Below are 23,945 nucleotides of genomic sequence, written 5' to 3'. Positions count from 1 at the left end.
CTTTTTGGTGGGTTCTTTGTCTGGTTTTGGAATTAAGGTGATGCTGGCCTCATTGAACAAGTTTGGAAGTACTCCATCTCTTTTTATCTTTCCAAAGAGCTTTAGTAGAATAGGTATTCTTTCTTCTTTAAACATTTGATAGAATTCCCCTGGGAAGCCATCTGACCCTGGACTTTTGTGTCTTGGGAGGTTTTTGATGACTGCTTCAATTTCCTCCCTGGTTATTGGCCTGTTCAGGTTTTCTATTTCTTCCTGTTCCAGTTTTAGTAGTTTGTGGTTTCCAGAAATATGTCCATTTCTTCTAGATTGCCTAATTTATTGGCGTAAAGCTGCTCATAATAAGTTTTTAAGATCGATTGTATTTCCTTGGTTTTGGTGGTGATCTCTCCTTTCTCATTCATGATTTTATTAATTTGAGTCTTTCTCTCTTCTTTTTAATGAGGCTGGCTAATGGTTTATCTATCTTATTAATTCTTTCAAAGAACCAACTCCTGGTTTTGTTAATCTGTTCCACAGTTCTTCTGGTCTGTATTTCATGGAGTTCTGCTTGAATCTTTATTAATTCTCTTCTTCTGCTGGGTGTAGGATCTATTTTCTGTTTTTTCTCCAGCTCCTTTAGGTGCAAGATTAGCTTTTGTATTTGAGTTCTTTCCAGTTTTTGGATGGATGCTTGCACTGCGATGTATTTCCCCCTCAGGACTGCTTTTGCTATATCCAAAGATTTTGAATGGTTGTATCTTCATTCTCATTAGTTTCCATGAATCTTTTTAATTCTTCCCTAATTCCTGGTTGACCCTTTCATCCTTTAGCAGGATGGTCCTTAACTTCCATGTGCTTGAAATCCTTCCAAACTTCTTCTCGTGATTTAGTTCTAATTTCAAAGCATTATGGTCTGAAAATATGCAAGGGACGATCCCAATCTTTTGGTATTGGTTCAGACCTGATTTGTGACCCAGAATGTGGTTTATTCTGGAGAAAGTTCCATGTGCACTTGAGAAGAATGTGTATTCAGTTGCATTTGGATGTAAAATTCTGTAATAATCTGTGAAATCCATCTGGTCCAGTGTAGCATTTAAAGCTCTTGTTTCTTTGGAGATGTTGTGCTTAGAATATCTGTCGATTGTAGAAAGCACTACATCCAAGTCACCAAGTATAAGTGTATTATTATCTAAGTAGGTCTTAACTTTGGTTATTAATTGATTGATATACTTGGCAGCTCCCACATTCAGGGCATAAATATTCATGATTATTAGGCCCCCTTGTTGGATAGATCCTTTAAATATGATATAGTGTCCCTCTTCATCTCTTACTACAGTCTTTGTGATAAACTTTAATTTATCTGATATAAGGATGGCTACCCCTGCTTTCTTTTGAGGACCATTTGAATGGTAAATGGTTCTCCAACCTTTTATTTTCAGGCTGTAGGTGTCCTTAGGTCTAAAATGAGTCTCTTGTAGACAGCAAATAGATGGGTCTTGCTTTTTTATCCAGTCTGAAACCCTGCGCCTTTTGATGGGGTCATTAAGCCCATTCACGTTCAGAGTTACTATTGAAAGATATGAATTTAGTGTCATCATGTTACCTATTCAGTCCCTGTTTTTGTGGAGTTTCCTTGGACTTCCTCTTTCTATTACAGAGTCCCCCTTAGTATTTCTTGCAGAGCTGGTTTGGTGGTCACATATTCTTTCAGTTTCTGCCTATCTTGGAAGCTCTTTATCTCTCCTTCTATTCTGAATGAGAGCCTTGCTGGATAAAGTATTCTTGGTTGCATGTTCTTCTCATTTAGGACCCTGAATATATCCTGCCAGCCCTTTCAGGCCTTCCAGGTCTCTGTGGAGAGGTCTGCTGTTAATCTAATATTTCTCCCTATAAAAGTCAGGGTTTTCTTGTCTCTTGCTGCTTTAAGGATCTTCTCTTTATCTTTGGAATTTGCAAGCTTCACTATTAAATGTCAAGGTGTTGAGCAGTTTCTATTGATTTTGGGGGGAAATCTCTCTATTTCCTGGATCTGAATGCCTGTTTCCCTTCCCAGGTTAGGAAAGTCTGAGCTATGATTTGTTCAAATACATATTCTGGACCTCTGTCCCTTTCGGCACCCTCGGGAACCCCAATTAAATGTAGATTTTTCCGTCTGAGGGTGTCATTTATTTCCCTTAACCTATCCTCATGATCTTTTAATTGTTTTTCTTTTTTCCTCAGTTTCCCTCCTTGCCATCAACTTTTCTTCTATGTCACTCGTTCTACCTCTTTAACCCTTGTCATTAGGACCTCCAGTTTGGATTGCATCTCATTTAATTGATTTTTAATTTTGGTCTGATTAGATCTAAATTCTGCAGTCATGAAGTCTCTTGAATCCTTTATGCTTTTTTCTAGAGCCACCTAGTAGCTTTATAATAGTGCTTCTGAATTGGCTTTCTGACACTGAATTGTAATCCAAGTTTTGTAACTCTGTGTGAGAGAGGACTGTTTACAATTCTTTCTTTTGAGGTGAGTTTTTCCTTCTAGTCATTTTGCTCTAGTGCAGAGTGGCCAAAAACAAGTAGTTAAAAAGGGAGAAAAAGAGAGATTAAAGAAGAAGAAGAAAGAAGAAGAAGAAGAAGAAGAAGAAGAAGAAGAAGAAGAAGAAGAAGGAGGAGGAGGAGGAGGAGGAGGAGGAGGAGGAGGAGGAGGAGGAAAAAGAGGAGAAACAAACAGAAAACAAAAAACAAGGGGGAGTATCCTCTGATTGTATATACTGTAAATCCCTCGACTTCTCCTGGAAGTTTCCAGTGCTGCTTGGTCAATAGCTTGTTTTCCCCCCTGTCCTTCTAGCTGCTCTTCTGGGGGGAGGGGCCTGCTGTGCTGATTCTCAGGTGTGTGCACCTGGGGAAGCTGCTCAGCCCCCTGCCAGGTACAGGGCTCAGTGGGAGCTGTCTATCCTGTGAGGCCCCTGCTCAGTCCCAGGCACACGGTGACACCAGGAGGAACAACCACAGTGGCGGCGGCCAGCTCTCCAGCCCTGGAGTCAGTTCCAGCAGCAACCACCACAGTCTCCCGGTCCACCGGGGCCTGACGCTCCGGGGGCGGAGGCGCCGATCTGCACTGCTCAGGGCCACCTGGGGGCAGGAGCGTCCTCGCTGTCCTGTGCCCTCTCGGCCTCTGCCTGTCCCAGGGGGAGTGCCAGATCCTGGGCTGTGTACCCCGGCGCCCTGTGCTCCGGAGCTTGTGCTGCTGGATCGGCTCCCAGGCCGCAGCCCCCTCTGTGCAGAGCCACCTCCGAGCTGCTCCGGGCCCGCGGGGTGTGCGCTGCAGCCCTTTAGGGAGCTCGGCCGGGGGTGTGGCCTGCTCTCCCTAGGGCGCAGGTGTCTGTTAGTGCCCCTGGGAGCCTGAGGGCATCCCCGCCCCTCCTGGGGTCCTGCTCCAACACCCTGCAAGTGCCTTTCCCTCCGGGAAGGTTGGTGAAGCTCCTGCTTCTCCAGGGCTGGGCTCTCTGGTCCTGGGGACGCTGGCCCCGGCCTTAGCGGCTCCTCTGGGCCCCTCCCCCTTGGAGGCTTTTTTATTTATTTTTTTCCGTCTTCCTACCTTGATAGAAGCGCTAATTCTTCTCACTGTAGCATTCCAGCTGTTCTCTCTTTAAATCTCAGACCAAATTCATAGGTTTTCGGGATGATTTGAAAATTATCTAGGTAAGTTGGTGGGGACAGGTGACTTGGGGACCCTGCTCTTCTGCCATTCCCCACCCCCCCCCCCCCGCATTCCTGTCCCCCCTTTAGAACCCTTCAGCTTCACCTGGACAGGGAAGATGGTCTTTGGGACATTAGACGGGCATCTTCCCAGGTTGTCGGTTCTTGAACAAAGTGAACATTCCTTTCCTACCTTCACTTGTCTCTCAAGTATTAATCTTTGAGTGGTGGGCAGCTGAACCTAAGTTTGAAACTTATAACCCATAACCCATGGAACCCATAACATTACTGCCTCATCCACCCATTCATCCACCTTTGCCCCAAACACTCTCTTTGCCTGTTGAAGAGTACTATGCAATGCAAATGTCAGCCCTGCCCCTGGTGTATCATTCATTTGCTCTTCATCTAAAGGGTATGAATCAAGCAAAATCTCCCTTTACCTAATCAGCAGATTTCTTGTTCTTCCATTCCTTTCACCGTGCAAACATGTTTTTGATATTTCTTCCCCATAAAAACAAATTACTTGATCTCTTCCCCCCCGGCCCCCGCCAGATCCCTCCCCTCTTCTTTGCTCTTCTAAGCAGGAAGACACCTCAGAGTCATCAGTATTCACAATATAGACATCCCTCTCCCCATTCTTTTAGATCCATTCCAACCCGGCTTTTATCCACATTATTCCACCAATACTATTTTTGTGAAGGCTTATGACAGCCAATTCTGTTAATAGTTGCCCAACTGCTTCAAATAAAACTAGACTTTTGCTATGACTTGGGATGTCCCTATGAGGCTTGATTCCTCATAACCTCTCTCTTACATTATGTTTCTGTCATTTGCACCACTTAAAGCCAAATTGGCCTCCTGTCTGCCTAAAATATTAAATAAGTCCCCATTTAAGGGCTTTTGCATCTGGAATTCCCTTTGCCTAGAATGTTCTTCCCAAAGAGATTCTCAACTAATTTCACCATTTCTTTCAGGGCTCTTCTCAAATTCACCTTCTTGTGATGTTTCCTATAGAAACTTTAAAGTTTCAACCTTCTTTTTTTAACACTTCGCATCCTCTTTCCCTGCATTATTGTTTTTCCCTTCACACCTTTAACTTTCTACTATAATATGTATTTTACTTAACTATGTCATTTATCATCTGTTTCCCTCAATAGAATGTGAGCTATGTGGGTAGGAATTTGTCTATTTTGTTCACTGTTATGTTGTCAGAACTTAGAACAGTGTAGGACACATAAATATTTGTTTAAGAAATCAATAAATGAATCTGATTTTACACAGTGGCACATATAGATCTGCTAATGATGCCTTCTTCCTTTGAAAGGCTTTCTTTACTTGTTTTCCAGAACTACACACTTTCTCATTAGCATGGTCACTAATCCAATATGACTCATGTCCTTATAAAATGGGGAATTTTGGAGACACATACACAGGGATGACACCACGTGAAGATCAAGATCAAGACCTAGGTGATGCGTCTATAAACCAAAGACTGCCAACAAACCATCAGAAGCCAAGGAGAGTCACGGATCAGATTCTCCCTCCTATTACTCAGGAGGAAACAATACAGCCAACATCTTGCACAGACTTTTGCCTCCAGAACTGAGACAATAAATTTCTATTGCTTTTAACCCAGTCTGTGTCACCCTGTTATGGCAGCCCAAGTTAATTAATACACCCAGGGGTTATGTGTTGTGATTCTTTTTAAGCTACATTTAGTCCCTTGATGATCTCACAATTTGTGTCTTTAAATCCTATTTCTATCCTGAAGTCTTCCAACCTTTGACCTGCAACCCCACACGTCCTCAGAACCCGTCAGGTATATAACATGTCCAAAGCTAAACCCATCCTCCCCTGGAACCACCCACCTCCTCAATATTTTTCATTCTAGTTCATAGCCCTTATTCTTCAATTGCTCAGGAATTTACCTTGGAATCATTTTGGACTTTTCCATATCTTCAAACTATTAGCAAAAAATCTGATTCCACTTTTGAAACATATGCAGACTCCACTTCTCACCACCTGCACTGTGTAAACGCTGGTCACCACTATCATCATTTGCCTGATTTATAGCAATAAAATCCTCCTCCTGCTTCCCCTCCTCAGCACCCCTTCACCCTATTCCCAACACAGCAGCCAGAATGATCCTGTTAAAATGCAGTTCAGATAATATTACACCATTATCTAAAACTCAGCCACATCTCCTCATCTCACTGCTAAATCCTTGTGGTGGCCTGTGAGGTCCCACAAGGTCTTTAGTAACCTCCCTGATCTCATGTCCTCTGTCCAGTCCAGCTCACATTGCTCCAGCCATACTGGCTTCCTTGCTGTCCAATAAGCCAGGATTTGCCCCTCACTTGCACTTGCTGTTCCCTCTGCCCAGAACACTCATCTCTCAGATCTCTAAACTCCACGTCATATTCATTTGATCAATATTTCTTAAAGAAATAGGGACTAAATTGAAAAGACTTACATTAATAAGATAAAAATAAAATTCTTAGATTCACACTCAAATTGTACTACAATTATGTCCTCATTTGATCTTTACAAGCTTCTTATGTGCAAATAACATCTAGAAGTTTTTGGTTTTCACTGTAGTACTTTGCCTAGAAAGTTCACCTAATAAATATTTAATGCTATGCAAAATCAGAAATGAGCAAAAGATACAATTAGTCCAATTCACTTCAACTTGTGTAAAGTGCTTTGCATTTACTGGTAGTTCTATACTAGTCTCTCCATATATATGCATTTGTTCTAATTGTAGCAAATGAACTTGAACAAAATTTTGCCTTGTGATGATAATTTTGCCTTGTGAGGGTCTATTGACTCTTACCTTCTTTATCATTTCTTTAAGGCTTATGGTAGGAATTTAAGATCCATAGCCTGAGACTTCTAAAAAAAAATTCCCACAGAAGTCTATCTTTCATTATTTTATAAGAACCCCAGTTTTTAGTAGGGCACATGACTATCCAGAAAAAAACAAACAAACAAACTAAACAGCCTGATTTACAAATGAGTCTGATCATAAAACTATGTTCTAGTCAGTGGGATTGTTAGCAAAAATATCAGTGAAAAGAGAACCTGCATGAACTCTTTGTCTCTCTTTTTCCTATGCTCTTTCTTCCATCCTACTGCCTAGAATGTAGTGATGATGACTGGAATGCTGGCTGCGATTTTCATGATGAGGAGAGGTTTAGATTTCTGAGGGCTTCATGGAGCAGTACCTTCAAACTAACCTACGATATTTCCCTTTTGGTGTAATGTGAGAAAAAAACTTCTGTCATATTTAAGTCACTATTTTAGAACTCTCACACAGAATCAACATAGTCCTACCTCAAACATCACAAAACTATCTAATGCTTGGAACTTGAGAGCGAACATGAGTTACCACTGCATCATTTAACAGAATCAGAACAATAGAAAGTGTCTGCAATGATAATCAAAGTTCTTTATTTTTTCTATTTAATTTCCTACAATCCTTTTGGAAAAATAGTCATGTCTCCAAATGTACTTTCACTGAATGAAGCTGAGGACCAAAGCATTATTTGAGTAATTATGGAAAAAATTTATTACTGAAAAACAGAAGTTCCATTCAGTTTCCATTTTACACATATTTCACACAAGCAGAAAAGAAAGGTCCAATGTCAGAAACAGAGGTCATTCTCTTTCACTTAAACATCACAACAGAAGAGAGCATTTGGCAATTAGAGATCCAGATTAGAGAGGTTTTAAATCTTATTCAAATTAAATGATGCCTAAAAATGTGAAAATGTATACCACTTTCTGAAAATCTGTTTTGAAGAATGTCTTTTTATCTTTGTTGTTAGTTTTCTCTTGGACATTTTGCAGTTTATTTAACACAGCTTCCTAGCTGCTTAGCATTCAAATTTAGACACACTGATTATGTGCTCCATGCTTCTGAATAGTTAAGTATGCTCTATAAATACACACATCATTTGTGCTCTATTACTCTCCCCCAAAGCTTCACAAAATTGGCATTAACCTAGTATTTACTTATCACTAAATATATTTTTGTTAGAAAGGATACACAGCATATGAAATTACATAATCTTTATGAGTCAAAGACAAATTTTAGAACTCCCAAATAATATTTACAATGTAAACATCACAGTTATTACATTAGGATAAAACAAATCACAACATTCACAACACTATATATTTTATTTGGTTTTGATATTGAAGTTGTTTTCTTGAATTACTTATGTAGAACTCAAAATATAATTACTTCTATCGTTTTCCTTCACGAATTCTGAAAAAGAAAGAATTGGTGTTTTAAGCATAAAAATATTTTTATTGGGCACCCCGGGTTGCTCAGTGGTTTAGCACTGCCTGCAGCCCAGGGCCTGATCCTGGAGACCCGGGATCGAGTCCCATGTCAGGCTCCCTGTGCCTGTGTCTCTGCCTCTCTCTCTATCTGTGTGTCTATCATGAATAAATAAATAAAATCTTTTAAAAATACATTTTTATTTACAGCATCTTAGTTTCCTTCATTCTTCCACTGACTTTGTCACATCTATTTCCCTTTGTGAATAGCCTGTCATTACAGGAAATCACGTTCTGGAATAACAGGAACTCATATTCCAAAGGACTGATTATCAGAAAGGGAACTGAGATGTGAAGAGATGCTTTAATTAGTCATTTTAAGTATCCATTTGTAATTTCCACATGGTTGACACACAGGATTTCCCATTAAAAGAAGTTGTCCAAAGTTACCCATTCAGAAAAGAAAAGAAGGGAGGGTGGAATCTCATAAATGATCTTGCGGCTTGCAAAAGATAAAATGATGAAACCTCCTTTATATTTTAGTGCCTCTTGTATTTCTTAATTAAATGAAATAGACTACTTCTTTGTAAACTTTTTTTTCAAGAAGCTATATGTGATTTTTCTTCTTTGAGCAAAGGGACTTGTTTCTCTGAAATGTCTATACATGATAAAGAGTGAGCAAGTGCAGGACACTGAGCATCTGTCTCTCTTAGTGGACAAAAGTAACCAATCAGGCGGGTGTCTCCCACTTGATGATTCTCACAAAAACCTTAGATCCCTGCTCCAGGAACTTCAGTATAACCATGGATTGCCTTCCCTCTGAGCATGTTTCTATTTTAGTCTCCTTGACCTAGTCAGAGATTGTAGTCCAGTCTACCTTTAGGTTTTACAAATAAACTATTGTAACAGCAGCTCCCATTCATTTTACATATCATCTGTGGCTGCTTTCATGCTACAAGGGCAGAGTTTGAGTAGTTGTAACAGAAACCATATAACTGACAAAGCCAAAAATATTTACTCAGTAACCTTTTATAGAGAAAGTTTACCAACCTCTGATACAATGATGACATAAAATTCCTTTAGGCATTGGCCAAATATAAATATGTTTTTATGAGCTAATGTAGACATAACTCAGGAGAATTACATCTTGTATCCATATGTACATAAAAGCAACTGGGATAACAAGCTTATCACTTAACAAAGGAAAAGTCTACTCGTGTTTTCTTTGTTCAAAAAATATTTGAATATAAATAGTATTGGATCGTAGCACCTACATTCACTATATAGGTAAGAGAAGCTGAATTTAACTTCGCTGCATGAAGCTTGCTATGGTTCAAGGAATTAAATTAGACCGAATGCCTTGGTATTTTCATAAAAAGGAACCATGCTGCAGTTTTGGGGTATTTCTCTGTATACTAAATGAGGTGTTAACAGTCATTTATAGGGCTAACCCTTAAATTAATAAAAGCAACATGGCTTGAGTCTCAAGAAAAAAAAACAGTTTTTCTGATTAGTATGAGTCAGATTCTTCTGTTTTATATCTCGACAGGTTAGGAATAAGTCTGAGTAAATTAGGAGTACCATGCAGGTAGCAAACTGTTGGCCCATTGTGAGCCTTCTCTTCCTTGCTATCAGAGCACTGCATGAATCATTTTAAGCTGTTTACTGGGTGGGAGTCCACTTCAGATAGAAGTGTCCTTTTCTATAAGGTCTCATTGTGAGAACTCTAAGCTGTTTTTTACCAAGTGACTCTTAACTATTCAAATAATTAGATGTTTGCTCTCAGAATAAAATAAAAATAAGAATACAAAGATACACCTACCACTGGGAAGTTGTCAGCAGCTTTGCTTCAAAGAGCTTTCCATTATTTTTCTAGCTCTTCAGGAAAGTCAGGTGATTCTCCCTCACTGCTGCAGACCAGAAAAAGAAAAGTGTGCATGTGAAGGCTCTTAAATGAGAAAGCTTCCAAGGAACTGATGATGCATAACTTTTGCTGTTCTTTGGTTTCTATAAAGTGCACTGAGGACTAACCAATTATCTTTGAGGTTAGCTATTAACTAAGATTGTCCTTAAAGTGTCTAAAATTATTTTTACAGAATTATGATCTAGCCGGCAAAGGCATTAATCTTCCCTGATCTTGCCCAAGCAATATTGTTCTTAATGCTCACCATCTAAACAAAAATAATTGGAATAAAAAGAGAGAGCATCCCACTTTCTATTTATTATAATCCAATACTTATACACATAGAGAGACATGGGTCTCATAGAATATTCAAATACAAAAGAACTTATGGCTTAATTTGGTAAAATAAAGGTATTGACTATGCATATGAAAGGAGTTCCTTGTGATGTCAAATTGCTAATTGACTGCACTTTAAAATCTTAAAAAAAACGGCATTTCTGGGGGTGCCAATGTGGCTCAGTGGGTTTCTGCTCAGGTCATGAGATTGAGCTCCACAGTAGATTCTAGGCTCAACACTGTCTAAGATTCTCTCCTTTGCTCCTCCCCCTCAAATAAATAAAATCTTAAAAAACCTAAAAAACAAAATACTAGTACTTCTGATAAAACTTGTTCCCAGATTCAGAGTAGATGTCTCCACAGTCTCTTTCTTCATACTGGATGCACAGTAGAGTCGAGTGGGGAGCTCCTAAAAAAATACCCCAATGCCTAGGTACTAATTTTCTGGCAGTTGGTTTTGGGTAAGGCATACATCAAGATCTTAAAAACTCTCCAGGGTAGTCTAATGTCAGCCAAGGTTGAACATTACTGCTTCACAGAGTGTAGATAGTGAGATAGATTGATAAATAACTCTTCTTATGTAGCTTTTATTTCCGAACCCATTTATAATTTCTCATTTTAGCAAGTTCTCTGTTTTTTTACCTCCTCTTCCCATTCAGAATTGAGTTCAGGTATTTCTTTACAGCCATTTGTTTTCGAAGGCGGGTATAGTTGTCAGTGAACACTGCATCTGAGTGGCGTTTGATTGGTCCCTGGTCTTCTGAGATGTTATTGCTAAAGAATACAGGGAAAGGAAATCAAAGAGTTTTAATAAGAAATGGTAAATATGCCAAAGTTCCAAATATCTTGGAGTCAGATAAAAAAGAATTCCAATGCCCAGTGTCTTTTCTACTACAAAAAGACTGAAATGAAAATATATCTAAGCCTAAGTATAAGGGAGCAATGAATACTCCAACATATTTTGGTACTTACTGGGAACCTTAACACACTTTTTGTACTAATTGAGCAAATAATTTATTTTTAAAAAAGGAAAATGGTTGAAGTTGTGTTCTGCTTCATTGGGAGGAAAATTTCTTTAAAAATACATTCTTTATAAGCTTTGCCACCCTGAATAGTGCCATATAAATATTCAGCAATTGGCCATTTAAAGAAAGAACTTCCAAGGCTCGGTTGATCAGGAATTAAAAAACAAATACTGTGGTAAATATTAAAATTTGATTCAGTTTATATTATGTCTTTTTTTTACTGTGTCTAGTTCAATTTGATTGCAGATTTATAAATGATTGACATTTAAGAAAAATAAGTATGCCAATGAGTAATAGGATATCACTAAAAAGTCTATTTCCCTAATCCATGGGCCTGTATATTTTATTTAAGAATATAAATTGTTTTTCAATTAAATTGCACATCATCAAGAGTTAGTAAGTAAGTAAAGTGTTAACAGTGAAAAACAATAACTTGCAGATTAAATAATCATAATGTGTTTGATAAAAATAATAAATCATCTTTACCCAACTCGTTTTCCAATAAGGGACTCAAGGTATTTTTTGGCAGAAAGCTGACCCAAAAGTCTACTAAAGTCACTGGTGAAAACTCCATCAGCATGTCTGGCATTCCTAAAAGAAGAAGGATAGCCATTATTTCTTAAATAATTTCTTAAAATATTATTTTGCCTCATTAAATAGGAAAGAAATGTATTAGCAGCTATTTGAAAGCTTCTCATGCAAACTTAAGTGCAAAAAAAGTCTTCTTGATTACCTAATAAGATATATTTTCTAATCACTTATATTGAGATATATATTTCTAGCACAAAACTTTGAAAAACTAAAGAATTTAAATTTTAGAAGTATGTCTCCATATTAATTGAATTAAACTAATTCTCCAATAGCTGGGAAAAATAATATATTTAAATGAGTTTTCCTTATTTATTAATGGTGCTTTGTTTCTTCTACTCTGAATAAAGATATATACAAGGAGAAACTATTCTGATTTTTAGCAAAAAGCTTATTATATGTTTTGCTATTTCTCCTGTCAACATATTTGGAAACAAAATCTTTTAAGATAGAGAGGCCCATAGGGACTGTTAGCCAACTTTCCCATCCAAATCAGGAATTTTTACACTTTGCCTTCCATATAGAGCTACTCTGTCTATACCTGAATTGTTCACTCTGTTAAGTGAAGGATTTGTTGATTCTAGCTTGTTGCAATCTCTCTACATGAAAATCATGTACAGCTGCTAGAGCTTCAGTAAATCAGGTTGCATGAAGCAATGGCACATGGAAACCTCTAACATTGTACTGTAGGAATAGCTTCATAATGACACAAAAAGTGAAACATTTATATTTCAAAACCTACTTTCTAAAATAAATCTCAATAAAAAAGAAACTCACCTGGACACATCATAATAGGGTGTGTCATTCTCAGCTAGTGCATTTTGCAAGATGTCAGCATCTACTTTTAAGGAAACTTGATCAGGTTCATTTGCTCCTTCGAGTGGCATTCTTTCATCCAACCTATTAGGAAACAGACAGGAGAACCATAATCTATTCCATTCTCAGAAGATAACGCTTATGTTTTACAATCATCGGAAATAAGATACTCAATAATCTTGAGAAGAATTACCCGTTCCCAGTATATGGATAGCATTAGTTAGATTTACTGGCTTCTATGGTTTAGAGTATAAATAGTGGAATTTTTTTTAGCCCATATAACTGATGCCATGCAACTTTTACAAGCTATTTGTAGTAAACATAAGAGTTACTGAGTTCAATCCTATCAGTGCATTAAGCAAAGTACATTCTGTTGGTGATAGCTTCAGTTTGCAAAGTTTTTCACAGATAGAAAGATTTTGTATGAAATAGAAACTGCAAAAAATTTAAGTATTCAATATGAAAACTGGGAGCAATTCTTGTATTTGTTGGTGTTTAGTATCATTTGTCGAACATTTCTCAAGAGGTGGATATTAATTGCCTTTCTTTCTCTAGCTCTATCAGCTTTAATCTGAAGATTCACCTTAGTGTGATGTATTTCTCTGTATTAGTCAAGTACAAAGAATCTCTCCATTTCTGAGTAGTTACTCAAATTCAACAAATTTTGTGGAGTCTTCTTATTTCTGATCTTATGTATTAATACAATTTTAATGAGGGATGCACAATGTTTTCCTGAAAGGCTAAGAATAGTCATGGCTATACATGGAATATGACTATATTTTTTAATGCATGAACATTTTGAACATCAGCACACTATTAAAATTATGAATGCGTTGATTTTCACTATTAGAGTAAACCTCTAAGGAATGTGTCAGTTCCTGGGCACTTGTGCATATTTTGATGATGTAGTAGTTGGTGGAAGTAATAAGCATTCCTCTTTGTATGAAGCCTAGCAATCAATGCAAACAAACTTCAGCATCTTATGATTGTCTGTTATGATATGTGATATAACCATTCAGATAGAATCATTCTATTTGGTTATAAAGCAACATAAGATCTGGCTTTAAGCAGATTTCACAAACACTAATAGCTATGAGATTATTAAGTCTATTGAGTAGAAGTCTTCCTTGAAAAAAGAATCAGAAATGGGAAAATGAGCAAAGAAGTGATGATTTTGTTTTTAGATCTAGTGGTGCCTGTACGGTGGAAGGACAAAATCAAACTAATGTAGTTTTCTTTTATTGTTTACTTCCTAAGATAAATTTATTTCAGAGAAAGCTTTAAATAAGAGTTGTGTTGTAATTTATGAATTTGAGACATGAAATACAACATAGAGAACAGTGAAACTAAGAATTTAGGGTTGAAACCAAGTACATTAAAATTCATTCACTGGGGCAGGGCATCTCAGTAGATCAGTTATTCCACAATTCATAATATTGGCCAATTGATTCTGGCTTGATAGGTGTATCTGTTCAGTATGATTGTATTTATGTTTCACTGATTAGCTAATAACCTTAATATTATTTACTGATTGATCTTGAAAATGAACTATAATGAGGCAGGCAACTAAACATCTAATTTTTTCCATCAGAAACTGAATTGAACTGAGATGACAATGGATAAAAGCTCATTACTTATCTAAAACTGGTTTTGAATGAAAAAAAGTCAAATCCTTCTTCCTCCCTGTTTGGAAATGTGATCCACCATATCCTTAAAACGTCATTTACACTGTCTCTCATGCCCTGAAAGTGGCATATATATATATATATATATATATATATATATATATATATATAATATATAATCATGTTGATCTGATGTTCAAAAAACTTGCTTAACACGTCAACCAAGAGATTTAAATAAATCATACATAACTTTAAAAATTAAGTTGTCCAACATAATATATAGGAAATTCCCAATAGATGAAGAAGGAACGTTGAACTGTCTGAATTGAAAGAATATTTACCTCAGAGCAGAGGGTGCTCCGAAAAGAGGCCATGCCAACGTGTGGGAGAAGAGCATGCTGACAAGTGTTAGCAGCACAAGTAGCTGGGACTTACTTCTGGTTTCCATCGTGCCTTGAAAGAGAGAGAATCACATCAGCTTTTCCCACCAAAGATATCACCAACAAAGTAATTCTAAGTGTCTAGTAGTCATTTCTGAAGCCTCTTGCAGAGTTTGGAAAAAGTAATTTTCATCTTATAGAAAGAGTTAAACTGCAATATAATTTTTAAGTCAGGAAGATTTTTCTTGGTCACAGCTGCTTGAATAAAACTTAGGGTCCTTTTCAACTGTCTCTCACCAGGCAGAGTTGTGCTAAGTGTATGTGGAATGCCATACCTTCACAGTGCTGGAAGTACTCATGAGAACAATCTTCTTGTGTAACAGAGTGTTAGCATTCAAGCATTCACATTTAGTATTTTTTCTAACTAAAGAAGCAGTTTAACTTTCTAGTGTCTAGTTAATATAACATTGGAGTATCCTCTATTTAATAATGTGTGTGTCTATTTATGTATATATGTACATATACTTATCAGTATAAAATTATACAAACATTTCTTTTTCCTCTTCTAATTGTAGAGGTTATTAGGAACTTATTTCCTTAAGCCTGATTTGAACAACTTAGTAGTGAAAATTAATATCAAAAATTATTAAACTGGGGATCCTTGGGTGGCTCAATGGTTAAGTGCCTGCCTTTGGCCCAGGGCATGATTCTGGAGTCCTGGGATCAAGTCCCACGTCGGGCTCCCTGCATGGAGCCTGCTTCTCTCTTTCTGCTTGTGTCTCTGCCTCTCTCTCTTTCTCTGTGTCTCTCATGAATAAATAAATAAAATCTTTTAAAAAATTATTAAACTGCATATTACCATTGAAATAATTTTTGCCACAAAAGGAAAAATATGTTAAAAATAGTGTTTGTACTATTTTTTTACATCTAATCCATTTACAGATTTCATTTCTAAACAGTTCTTACATAGAAAATTAGGAATTTGAGCTTTGATTTTCTTGATGTCTATAAAAATCACAGAATTTAGACTTAAAGAGGAAAAAAATGCTTCCTTGATTCACATAACTTACTTATGAAATAGAACAACACTAAAAAAGCAAGTTGGTAAAACAAATGTACCCACTAAACCCTTCAGTCAAAAATGTATATGACAGGTTAAAAAAAACACTTACTTTAATATATTTTAAAAAACAGTATTGAAAAAAAACAGTATTGAGTAAAAGTATTGAGCATACAGGGCAAAGCAACTTCTAAGGAATTTAGAAAATCCATGAATATATAAGAAATTGAAGCATTTCTACACTTACCAGGTGACCTGAGAAACTGTTCTTTGTTGTTGTAAGGGAGGAACATTATAAAATTCTTTTCAAGAGAGAGAAATATTCAGTATACCCTGGGAAAAGTTTGAAAGCAGGAGCAGGGGAAAAAGGAAGACAGGTAAAGTTTTTACTCACCTTGCCAAGTAGTGTTCCTCAGGAGCTTTCTGTATGGAAGAAGAATATTGGAGCTGTCTTAGGTGCTGAAGTCCTATGAGGCGGAGAAAGGCTCCAGCAGTTCTCTGCCCTCAGAGCTGAACCAGAACTTGGTACTGGCTATGGGTTGGCTATTATTGCCGGCAACTGCTTTTCACTCTACCCTGACCAGCATTTCAAAGCCCATCATTTTATAGGGCTTACACTTAGGGCTGAGCAATCACAAAGCTCTCTGAAAGACGTCACAGTAGTACTCCCACGGGATGAATAAGGCTTGAGTCCTTATTAAATTGTCATTATGTCTGATTTATATAAATTTATAGTGAGTAACTTCAAGACGTAAGATATAAAGAGGAAATTTACTTTTCCTTAAATAAACAATAACAAAAAGGTACCAACCTTAATATGAAATATTTTAATCTTTAATTAGTAATAAGAAAGTAGGAGAATGATTGTTAACCAGGGCCATCGGAGTTCCTTAAGAAAATAAGAGTTTTATGTGCAGAAACAGGTGCAAAAAAACCCAAGCACTTATGCCTACAAATGTATAATTCTCCTTTATCATAAAGTATCAATTCTAAAGCCTTTACAATTTTTTATGTTATTCATGTAAATTTTGATTTAGTCTTTCTTGAGATCTAATTTCAAAACATCTAGAAATAATTTCCTATCTTTCTATCATTACATTTCCTTTGTGTTGAAACTATTTCTAAGATAAAACTTTCAGAAAGGCTCTAAGATAGCATAATATACACGCTGTTGTATAAAGTCATAGTGGTACTGCTGCTTCACATTTGTACAAAATATTGTAATTCCCAATGCACTTTCATATATGTGATCTCATATGATCCAAAAAACAAACTATCAGATTGTATATCTCAAGGGATTCAATTTTTCTCCCTTTGTAAAGAAAGAAATCTTCATCACTTGTATAAGTCCCTGAACTATATAGAATTATTCTGTTTCTCCCCTCAATCCCTGAATATACATTCACACCCATTGAACGTTTCCGGCTTAGTCATTTGACAGGTTTCAAAGAACTAGTTTGAAAGTATTTGTGGAGTATTTTGATAAATACTTAATTTCTGCTTGTAGGGGTTTTAATTCAAATTAGACTAGCATCTATTCAAGCCAGAGTTTCAGGTAAAAATATAACCACATGAAAACTTCATGGACAACAAAGTAAAATACCATCTTTCCTATAATTTTAAAAAATTTCCAGCATGTGTATTCTTTTACACTTTTGTTCATAAGTTCCTCAAGGGAGAAAGACTGTAAAGCCCCCTTTCTTTTACTTTAAAATTTAGTATCTATTGGCTTCATTCAAAGCCAGACTGATCCAGTAAAAGAATATCCTGCTATGCTTAATCATATTTTCCAATCCAGTTACAAGAAAAATTAAATGAATTAAGTTTCAAAATGTCTGGAAATTTGTTTCCCAGTTGACAGCTCTGACTTTAGCCAGAGTTCCTGTGGCTTAATTCCAGGAAATATTTTTTTTACCTGATTATTACAAACTAGAGGTTGAAATGGTTCTCATGTGGAATTTTTTTATCCTTAGCTCTTTGTCACTCAATTATCAATGAAACAATTTTATCTAAGAACAGAAACAGCAAAGTAAGTTGATTGAAAGTCTCAGAAAAACCAGTGCTGAATGATAAGCAGAAAAATCTAAATGAAAAAAGACATAAAATTATTATTTGGTCTAAGGAAGCCCTTAGCATTCACAAAGAATAACTACATTAGATTTTTCCAGTAGTAAAGACAGTTTCTCCCATTATAATAATAAAACACAAAAGTAAAGAGAAATCGATTTTATTACTTCTGGATAAAAATAAACTAAATCAAAGAACTGCATTTTCCCCTATGAATTTAAGCTAGAAAGCAAAACTGAATTTCAAATGGGATCATAGCACCATCTGCAGGTTTAAAGTCTTAATTCACAGGGTTGGTTTTTTGGTTGGGTTTTTTTTTTTTTTCCCTCATTTTTTGTTTTTTGAGGTTTTTTTGATGTGTATCTTGTCTTTTTTTTTTTTTTTTTTTTCAAAAAAATGGATGTAAACTAGGGGCACTTAACCACTTAAATTATGGATGTTTCTAGAAAAATAAACATAAGAAAAATACTGCAGCTGAATTAATCCTGAATATTTTACTATAAAACTCAGTAAATACAAAAATACAAATGTGAATTTAGTTTTTTAATCTGCTTTTTTGCTACTTTAACATATCTTTCTACCTTCATACCTTCTAACATCTTTAGCAAAACTTAATCCCTACTGGAACGCTTCTCAGTGAAGTGATGTTTATAAGAAGAACTATCATTCATTCATACACTTAGAACAAATCTCCAAGACCCTTCTTTTACAAATACTTAAACTGACACCCAGAGTTGAAGTAGTTTTCGCAAGATCATTCAGGTAGTTAATAACAAATAAGGGATTGAAAGGTAGTTGTTTTGATCTTGATAATAGCTTTCTTTCTGTTAAGAACTGGTGATTTGTTGTAACTGTGGTTACTACTGTTATCAATGCTGACACATCAAAGAAGGAAAATAAAAGCATATAAAAATATTGCCATCTGTCCTGTCTTCTCACCAACAAGACCAAGAAAACTGAACTAAAATATACTGAATGTAGGGAAGTCAGATGGAAGGAATTTTCAAGCTCAGGAGACAGGCAGAAATTCAGATTCACTCTTTTTTTCTTAGTGCAAATTGCTAATAGAGAGTCCTTACTGCTGTTATGGATGACATGCCCAATGTGTCCTCTCTGGCCTTTTGGTGTGACAGCTTTGTGGCCTAACTCACCCCAACTCACACTCGCTCTGAGACCTGGCCATCTCGCTGGAGTAACTATTCTCTAGGGGTTAGGTCAAAATGAGGTCTGGAAACCCCTTCAGTTTTTACATCTCTTAAACTAAGAATGATGTTTACATTTTCTTAAAAAGATTTTATTTATTTATTTATTTATTTATTTATTTATTTATTTATGACACAGAAAGAGAGAGAGAGAGAGGCAGAGACCTAGGCAGAGAGAGAGAAGCAGGCTCCATGCAAGGAGCCTGATGTGGGATTCTGAGATCCCGGATTCTGCGATCATGTCCTGAGCCAAAGACAGATGCTCAACCCCTGAGCCACCCAGGCATCCCTGATGTTTACATTTTTAAAAGGTTGGAAAAATTTTTTTAAAATTTTGTGACATGTGAAAAGTATATGAAATTTAAATTTCAGTGTCCACAAGTAAAATTTTCCTGGAATATGGAAATGTTTATCACATATGCACCATCTATGGCTGTTTTCATGTTGAAAATGGCCAAGATGAATTGTTATGACAAAGACTATATAGCCCAAAAAGCCTAAATGTTTATATTTGCCCTTCACTGAAAAGCTTTGTCAATGTCTGGTTTGGAGCATCCTGTTTTGGGAGTTACTTAAGAGGTCACATTTGCTTTAATATTCTTAAGTCCTATAGCTTTCAATAACTTGTACTAGGAAATACACACATATATGCAGTTTTTATATATATTATGTATAATTTGTGTTAAATATTATGAATAATATATGTCTGCATATATGTATAATATATATTATATACACCTGTATCATTTTAATATTAAAAGTATGTGTACACATACCTGTATATAATATTTGTATTGTATATTAAAAGTACTTTAGTATTTTAAATATTTAAATATATATTTAATATTTATAAGTACTTACAGTACATATATATACTTGTTTATAATTTTTATAACATAAACCTTTTTAATCTCTTCAACTTAGAAAATTTCAATTTACTTCCAAGATTTGTATATTGTGATACCAGTGATTTGATGAAGAAAATGTGTAAAGCAAATGTAAATTTTTCCTTTAAAGTTACTACTAGAATTCATTCTGGAGTCTAAAAATGTATTAATAAATATTAAGCAACTGGACATGTAAATGATAAGACGAGAGACGATCTCTCTTTTAATTCTACAATACCATCACCTATCCCATTTACTGATGCTGAGAATTTTATAGAAAATCATCCTCATATTTCAGAATTTTCTTGTTTTAACCAAAATACAAGCAGAAAGAACAATGCTATGAACCTATTATACCTTACTTTAAGATTATGTTTATGAGATAATTTTACAAAAGTAGATTTTGGAGGAAAGCTGTAGAGAAAAATCACAAAAGCGTGCAATTCCAAGATAGGAAAGTTTAAAAACAAAGTATTAAAGATTTAAGACCAAATTTTATCTGCTTCACAATATCATCTGTCCTCTACAAGTACTCCCCCATAGACACATTCCATGTAACGAGTTTGTTGACCTCCTCATCTTGAGGATCAGAATATGTGAGGTCGACAAGGAAAGGGAGAAGTTCACAATGAAGGAAGAGAAAGAGAGCAGTGTCCAATTCTTGGCTCTTAAATAACACTGAAGTCTAGATATTAGAATGAATGATTTGGCAAGGATTTTTATTGAGTGAATTCTCATGTCCCCTGCACCACTATATCCACCCTCCTCAGACAGGGAGATAGGGAGAAGAGATTATTAAAGATGAGGAGGCAACCTTCTGCTCCTAGGTGGGAGTTTATGGTTGAGCTGAAGGAATTGGTGACGGAACACCATCCTATTAAGCTTGGGAACCAAACAACAGAGATGAATTTGGCTTCTTTTCTTATCTGATTGCTACAGCAAAGCATGGAGAAGCACTCTTTGCTATGGTACAAGAGGAAATAGATAAAACTATAAGACAAAAACAAAACAAACAAACAAACACCCTGTTTGGTGAAACCCTAGATGCTGTCAGGGTAAAAAGTGGAAAGGACCCACCAGTCTACCAAAGGCCAGACATCTAACCAGGGACCCGTACATACCTCAGCAGATGACAGCAAAGCACAGAATATCTCCCAAGGACCCAAGGGCAGCCTCCCAGATTTCATGTTATTATATACACTCTCAGAAACTTAGATGCTATTCTGAGAAAAAGGAAGGGAATAGCAGATCCTGAATTGACAGAATTTTAAATCTTAGTAATTTCTGGGTAAACGCAGTAATTTTACATTGTACATTTTCTGTGGAATGGGAGATCAAAACAGAGGTTGAGTCAGAGGAAAGATTGTAAAGCTAATTTTTTGTATGTCCTACTACATGGCTTGTGAAAATGTGTTTTACTATTGTTTTACAAATGAACTTGTGTTTTGTCTGATCATGCTTTGCATAGGAGAAGCCTCTCCAGAAACTTGTATCCTACTTAGGATCAAATCACTTTATTAGAGACTGTGAAACAGAAGCCATTGACCCATCCTAGAATAACAAGGCCGACCCCCTTGTCTCTCTAGTCATTCTAGTTGGTCCCCAGCTTCAGTTCTGGTTGAAGCCTCCTTAGGCTTCCCCATCCTATTCCTTGGCCTTCAAGCTCCCAGCCTGTTTCTTTCATTTTGCCTCACTCCTTCTATGGCCTTCTAGTATACCTGAGTTTTGCTCTCAGGCAGGTCTGATCCCACAGACTGCAAACCCAGATGCTCCTCTCTGTTAGATGTTCTCCAATTGCCCCCCTTGAATCTGCTAACTGCTTTTCTTCACACTGCTTTTTATTCCTTAGAGGCTGACCTCCAGATCCATCCTTGCCCTGTGTTCCTCTGGCTTCTGTCAGGCTAAGCCAAGGGGAGGAAGTGATAGGAAATTAAAAGGATGGAATATTAGAAGAAAGAGAGCTTTGAATATTTATTCTCCATAGACCATGATCTACATAGTCTACATTCCTCCACCAAAACCCAGATTCTGTAGGTGGCCCCTTAACTGCAACCTTAGAGGGGCCTACAGCTTGCTGCGGAGGCTAGCCCATGAGTCTTTTGCTACTTCATTGGTCCTTAAGTTCTTTATTAAACTCACATCCATTCACCTTTGGAAAGAGCCATTTTCATCCTGCCCAGTCCCTACCTTTGCTCTCCCACTCCTGCACCAGACCTCACACTTTTAAGACTATCTGGAGACATTTAATTTTGGGATTTAGTAGCTTTAGAAAACCTGTTCATTTTTAACTTTTGATATATATATATTTTAAGATTTTATTTATTCATGAGAGACAATGAGAGAGAGACAGAGACACAGGCAGAGGGAGAAGCAGGCTCCAAGCAAGGAGCCCGAAGTGGGACTCGATCCCGGATCCCGGGATCATGCCCTGAGCCGAAGGCAGATGCTTAACCGCTGAGCCACCCAGGTGTCCCAACTTTTGATATTTTTAATTCAAGTTGGGAGACTCCTTAGAAAAGTCAATGTGGAAGCTTGGAGGAAGGTCACTGTTGCCCTAAGCAGGTCTGTTAGATTGGTGCGCAATTGGTTTTTGAAGATTGTGGCCAAAATGCAAATAAACTAGCAGCCCATTCATACACTTGGTGCTACTCAAGCCCCTCCAGGAAAAGAGGTTAGATCCATTGCTAATCCATTTGGTGAGGAAAGGTCAGTGTGCTGCCAGAAGCCAATCACCAAGCCCTGATAGGGGTCTTTTCCGGAAGTAAAGTAGCAGAAATGCTCTGGGGAAGATCTGAGGCAAACATGGCCTGCACCTCACCAGGGCTCCTGGCGCCTCAGCCTCAGGAAAGAAAACCTCACTGTCTAGGAAGCAGGAGCTCTGGCTATTTGATAAACTATTTGTTTGAGTTTTTTTTTTTCTTTCTTAATTATCATTTTAATATCCTGTATCTGTAGTCATTTCTCTGGACTTTCGGCCTGAGAAACTGGTGTTCTATCTGACTCATAAAACCATAATTTTTAGCTAGGAAGAATTTAAGATAATTTTATCCCATTACTTCATTTTGGGAGTTTATAGCAATTCCATATCCCAAAGAAGCAAGTGACTTCAAATGAGTAGCAAACCTGGAATTGGGATCCTTCTTTTCTCTCTCCAAATCCACTGACTCTTCACTAGACTGTGAATCTGGCAGATTAGCAACTCACAGAATAGAGAATGTGTTACATAAACCAAAGCAACAGGGAAGTGAAGGAAAGAGGGCATGACTACCTTAGCTGCTGTGATAATGCGGGTTTACCCACAGACATTTGACCATATTGATGATATTAACAGATAGTTATGCCCAGTGATTTACATTTGTTGGAAAGAGTTCTTAACCAAAATAATAACCTACTGAAACTGTGTTGAGTGGCATCACAATAGGAAATGGCTTCCTGAGTCCACACTAGTCTATGGCTCCAAGGTTTTTAGATTACCTCCAAAGAAACACCAGGTAAAGAGAGGGAGAAAGCCAAGCTCTGCCAGTTTTTCCCTTATAACAGTTCTGTAATTAAATATTAGATAAAGAGAGCACACAATGCGTCCTTGTCTTCTTCATAACAAGCAGAGTTGTTCTGGGCATTTTTCTTGAAAAAGGTAAAGAAGTAGATGATTTCCAAGTTATCCATGTTTCTAGGCATAGATATCAATGATCTGACAATTATATGTACATATGTGAGAGTTCTTATCATTTGAAATAAGGAGGAAAAAGTCAAATGTGAGACTCTAGGATCTCTGGAAACAAAGCTAAGGACTCTCTGGAGAAGCCATTCTCTCTCCTGTGCTACTGCCTTAGTCTCCAGCACTGTGTCCAGCCTTTCTTCCAATCCTTCTTTCACAAGGCTGCCAAAATGATTTTTGTAAAATCTATCTCTGATCATAACTCTCCCGTTTGAGCCTTTCTATGGGTGGCCCTTTTCTTGTAAAATACTGACCCAGTAACAGGCAGGCAAGCCTGGTACATGCTGCTCTCAATGGCTCCTTGCTGACCCCAAACCATCTGGCCATAATTTATTCTCAAGCCATGCTGAACAACCTTCAGTTCTTCAGAAGGACCATATTCTCTGTTGCCT

The 23,945-nt window shown here is 36.9% G+C and overlaps 1 protein-coding gene across 2 annotated transcripts; it reads right to left on the bottom strand.

Annotated features, from left to right (window-relative positions):
- Positions 1-7,203: 7,203 nt before the first annotated feature.
- Positions 7,204-16,291, bottom strand: VIP (vasoactive intestinal peptide). Of its 2 annotated transcripts, none has more exons than XM_077896997.1 (7): positions 16,074-16,291; positions 14,581-14,692; positions 12,576-12,698; positions 11,697-11,801; positions 10,828-10,959; positions 9,769-9,853; positions 7,204-7,932 (listed from the first exon to the last, which is right to left on the bottom strand). In XM_077896997.1, exons 2-6 carry the CDS (start codon positions 14,685-14,687, stop codon positions 9,811-9,813), a joined length of 510 nt encoding a protein of 169 aa, XP_077753123.1. In that variant the 5' UTR covers positions 14,688-14,692; positions 16,074-16,291; the 3' UTR covers positions 7,204-7,932; positions 9,769-9,810. The 2 variants fall into 2 exon arrangements, with proteins under 2 accessions (XP_077753123.1, XP_077753118.1); XM_077896992.1 differs by having other exon boundaries at positions 9,769-9,856; positions 16,074-16,289.
- Positions 16,292-23,945: the final 7,654 nt, after the last annotated feature.

This window comes from Canis aureus, chromosome 1 (assembly GCF_053574225.1).
Source record: "Canis aureus isolate CA01 chromosome 1, VMU_Caureus_v.1.0, whole genome shotgun sequence".
NCBI classification, from domain to species: domain Eukaryota; kingdom Metazoa; phylum Chordata; class Mammalia; order Carnivora; family Canidae; genus Canis; species Canis aureus.
This window is presented reverse-complemented; position numbering and strand designations above follow the sequence as displayed.